This window comes from Salminus brasiliensis, chromosome 3, assembly GCF_030463535.1.
Source record: "Salminus brasiliensis chromosome 3, fSalBra1.hap2, whole genome shotgun sequence".
Lineage (NCBI taxonomy): Eukaryota > Metazoa > Chordata > Actinopteri > Characiformes > Bryconidae > Salminus > Salminus brasiliensis.
This window is the reverse complement of record NC_132880.1, coordinates 28,311,780-28,316,652: the sequence shown is the minus strand read 5'-3', so window position 1 is coordinate 28,316,652 and position 4,873 is coordinate 28,311,780. Positions and strand designations below refer to the sequence as shown.

Below are 4,873 nucleotides of genomic sequence, written 5' to 3'. Positions count from 1 at the left end.
CATCCCTGGGTGGCTCCAGTGTTGAGGGTCAGTGAGAAGGACGTGATGCTGACCATCTTTACCACCTGCTGTAGTCCCGTCAAGAAGTTCAGGATCAAGCTGCACAGAGAGCTTTTCAGACCCAGATCCCGGAGCTTGGTGTCAAGCCTTGGTAGATTGATGGTGTAGAACACTGAACTGTATCAGTTCAGCACCTTTAAAAGGAATGACTATGACTACAAACAAAAATAAGTTTTATCTATTTTATAACGGCAATAATTTTAGTATAATTTATTATTATACAAGATACATTCCTTGTGAATGTCACCCTGAGCTGTTCAGTGAAGTGTAAATGATGATGGTGTTGAGGTGAACTCAGGTATAAGCAGATTGTCAGCTGTTCTCCCTCAGCAGAAAAGGCCTCCCTAACCCAGTACACCTGTATCAGGGCTGTGAAAAGACAGTGTAACAAATCCACATGGAACAAATCACATTTTAAAAATGAAATATTTTATTTCCTCCTATAACAGCTCTTATAGGCTTAAAATCTATCAACATCAACATGCATGTGTGTACACATTTCTGGCATTCTGTATTTCTGGCCGCCAATAAATGCATCCATCAGACATTCAAATATTCGAAAATAACAACTGGTCAAACACGGATGTGTCTGCAACACAGCAGAATAGCAACTGCTTCACAATCACATACTGTCCTTCAGTGGGCGGAATCAACAAAACCTCAAACCCATCACTCCCTCATGAACATTCGTAGTAATAAAGAATTTCTCTTACTGATCAAATTTTTGAACAAAACCGGGTTTAAACAGTATCTACGTCTAGACACCTCCCACACCGATTTCAAGACATTTTGAGCAGTGAAGATCTGAAATGCCATGACATCATGAAGGAAGCGCTTTACTTTTCACAGATGTATTTCTTCAGTCTACTGCAAGAAGAGTCATACCATACTGTCAAACCACCAGTTTCATCCCCCAGACTAGCACAGTTCTCTCCTAAAGGGTCTTCATATTTCCAGACGTCTCTGGTTCAGGAGTGGCTTGATATTAGGAACACAGCAGCTGTAGCTCCTTTCCTGAAAACGTCTGGGCATGGTGACTCTTAAAATAAAATGACACCATCCTCAGTCCAAGTTGATGAACCAAGGCTGTGCTCATCCCTGTTGCTTGTGCACCTTTTCCTATCACATTTTCCCTTTCCAGACAACTTTCCGTTTATAAGATTTTTTCTTCCCCATGACCAAAAGATACTCTGTATTTATACTATTTGAATAATAATGTACTTAATTTTAAATTAAATCATTTGAAATACTGGATTTTAAATTATGAGCAAAAATGAATTCGCAATATTCTGATTTTGTTAGATGCATTACTATTTAGAAAATAAAATAATAAAAAAAACACTTCACAATGACATACTGCCCTCTAGTGGCCAGAATCAACACAACCTTTAAAGTCATCACTCCCTCTGAATCTGTAGGCCTCTATACTTCAGATGAAATACACAGTAGAAACATTGGTGGTAATATAAAAGACCTTTTTTTTTTTTTTTTTTTTTTTACAAAATGTAAGAATAGCAATCGTTTTTAGGCCCATTCAAACTGAATCAGCTCAAACAGTGGACAAGCCAGATACCTCTAACCTTACCTGAAAAGAAGCTGATTTAAAGAATTTATAAACGCTAAAAAACAATTACATCCTCGATTCATTCTTTTATTTCTCACAGACGTATTTCTTCAGTTTACTGCAGGAAGAATCAAACCATGAATGTGTATAACCCCCTTCATTCCCCAGACTAGCACAGTTCTCTCCTGAAGGGTCTTCATTTTTCCAGTTATCAGGCTCATCTGGTTCGTCATTCCTCTCAAGCCAGAATCTGCCGGAGTTAGGAGAAAGACTTATATTTTTAGTTTCAATTTGCTCTTTTTTAAAACTCTCAAGACACGTAAACACCTCTGAAGCTAAACCAAAAGAATTGTATGAACTATGTCAGAACTGTGTTCTTACGTTACACCCGTCTCAGCCAGGGACTGGTTGTTCACCCACATCCATTTTCCCTCAATCTCCAAGTCATTCAGCCCGATCCAGTGAGTTTCCTCTAAGCCTGAAGTTACAAAATCCTAAAATATAACAAAGTTATCTGAGTGCAGTGAAAAGAAGTATTGATTCCTGTTCTATCCCACTACTCTGTATACTTGGTATGGGCATTACATTTAAACTGCAAAGTATGTACATAACACAGGCCAATAGTGTAGACACTGCTGAACTGTGTATAAGTCTGCTTGAGGACAATAAATTCATCTGGGACTTGAAATGAAAAGGAATTAATATTAAAACAGGCCACTTCAACTCACCTGCTCAGCTCGGCTGGTTATTATAACCAGGTGTCCTCCTTTCTCAGCACAGCGATCTCTACTGTTCATCCAGTTCAGTTTATCAGTGGAGAAGTAGTAACACTTCACACCAAAAGGCTTCCATCCATCTCCACATTGCCCACAATTATGGGATCCTTATATTGAAGAAATTAACAACAAAATATTAACAAATGAGGTTTTTATTTTGATTCTAGTCATTTTTTCACACACTGGTTTACAGTCATGCAAAGTGCAACGTCTGCAATGCAAAGACATACCATTGAAACCAGAAGTTTACATAAATTATATAAAAAGACACATATGCATTTTTTCTCACTGTCTGACATGAATTTAGAATAAGCCTTTCCGTTTTAGGTTAATTAGGATTACCAAAATGATTTCTATTTCTATTAAATTCCAGAATAATAAGAGAGGGAATTTTTTATTGCCTTCTTCAAAGTCAAACGTTTAAATACACTAAGATTACTATGCCTTTAAACAATTTGGGACAGCCCAAATGATGAGGTCATGTCTTTGAAAGCTTCTCACAGATTTATTGGCAACATCTGAGTTAAAAACACACTGCTTCTTTGTATAACATCATAGGAAAGTCCAAAGAAATCAGCCAAGATATCAGGAAGAGAATTGTGGACTTGCACAGACTTGCAAGTCTGGCTTATCCTTATAGTAATAAAATAGTAAAAGAAAATAGTAATATTTTGCTCATAATCTCTACACATTTATGAGATGCTTTAACCATTTACAAATTTGCAAAATCAGGAGTAAACATTGATTCACAGCACTTTGATAAAGAACAATATTTTAGCATATGAAATCATGTTTTGTATGGAGGGTTTTATGAGAGCGATGTGAAAAAAACAAAAAACAAAAAACTCATCTTACCACTGCAGTTAGAGAAGGCTTCATGGGCCATGCGATACTTGACCTTCAGCTCTTTATACTTTTTTTCTGTTTCTGATACAAACAAAAACAGTTTAAATTTTCAAATTATTTTTAGCTTGCTCAGTTTTCATTAGGCCATGAGAAAACCCTACCATTCTTCGAGAACTGGTGAAAACTCACCATTGAAAGAAGCAATATGTCGTAATGCATCCTCATATTTCGCTTGAACCTGGTGTAGATGCGATTTCAACTCTTCTGCTGCAACTGAAAGCACTTCATTAGTCAAGCTCGATAACAGCAAAACCTGTGAGGTACAAGGTATAGTGCCTTCCACAAACTCAAGGACGCTTTACATGGGAAGGGGGAAAAACCTCACAATAATATGTTAAAAACAGAAAAGTAATCAGTTTTGAAGGAGGGGAGAGTGAAATAGCCACAAAGAGATTGTGGCAAAGAATTCCAGAGGTAAGGAGCAGCAGATATCTGAGGATATCTGAGGGCAATTGGCAGACGGTAAAGTTGCTTAAGGAGAAGTGTAATGTGTGCAGTGCATTTGATAAGTGTGAGGACCCTTGCTGCTAAGTTTTAGACATACTGACAACGACTGAGTAATGTAACAGGAAGACAGAAGAGAAGAGAATTGCAGAATAGAGAAAATGAAAGCATGTACCAACATTTTGGCAGCAGTATCTGTGAGATAAGGGCAAAGGCTTGCAATACTGCAAAGATGAAAGAATGCAGTTTTGATGAGGGGCCCAACATGGGGCTCAAAGGTAATCACCGGATAAGCAACGTCTGTCTTTCCTGCATTTAATTTCAGGCAGTTCTTATGCAGTGCTTGCGCTCGATAAAACATGAACACAGTGACTGGCAGGAGGCTGTGGCGGGGGGGAGCAGTACAGATATAAATATGTATATCATCAGCTGATATAAATATGAATGTCCTCAGCATTACAGTGAAAATTAAGACTTAATGGGTCCAATGACAGAACCCTGGGGTACTCCTTGAGCTACAGTAGCAGTGGATGATTTGTGTACACCAACAGAAATAAAATAGTCTTTTTGCAAGATAAGACTGAAACCAAGCTAGAGCTAGACATGTATTACCAAATAAGGAGAGTCTAAAAAAAGAGTTATGTCGTGATTTACGGTAACAAATGTGATCGTGACATCTAAAAGAACAAGAACATTTAGTAAGCCAGCAGGGTCTCAAACAAAAGCAGACTCAGTACTATGCAGAGGATGAAAACCTGACTGAAAGTTCATCAAGATCATTTTTGGCAAGAAAAGGGTGCAGATGTGAAGCTACAAATCTCTCCATTACTTTTGCTAAGGACGGACGACCAAGTTTCTCAAATATAGGTGCAACTGCAGCAATTTCGAGGGAACAGTTTCCGAGGTAAAACACTGATTAATTAAATGTGAAACAGGAATAGATATAGCGGGATTTGAGAAGAGCAGTGGGCACAGGGTCAAGTTGGCACAGGAGGAGGAGGAGGACTTGGTAATGATGTCAGATACTATAGAAGAATAAACAGGTGAAACAGAGAGACAGAAATTGGTGTACTGAGAAGGTGTCCCAATGAGAGAAGAGTTTGCGGATGGGAAATGTTGGCAA

At 38.1% G+C, this 4,873-nt stretch overlaps 1 protein-coding gene across 1 annotated transcript; it reads right to left on the bottom strand.

The window, feature by feature from the left end:
- Positions 1-472: 472 nt before the first annotated feature.
- On the bottom strand, positions 473-3,604 carry LOC140551963 (lectin BRA-3-like; the record flags this gene model as incomplete). Its single annotated transcript, XM_072675824.1, has 5 exons — positions 473-1,874; positions 2,006-2,118; positions 2,353-2,507; positions 3,256-3,327; positions 3,436-3,604. Coding segments are annotated over 5 exons (672 nt in total), but the record flags the coding sequence as incomplete, so codon positions are not given.
- Positions 3,605-4,873: the final 1,269 nt, after the last annotated feature.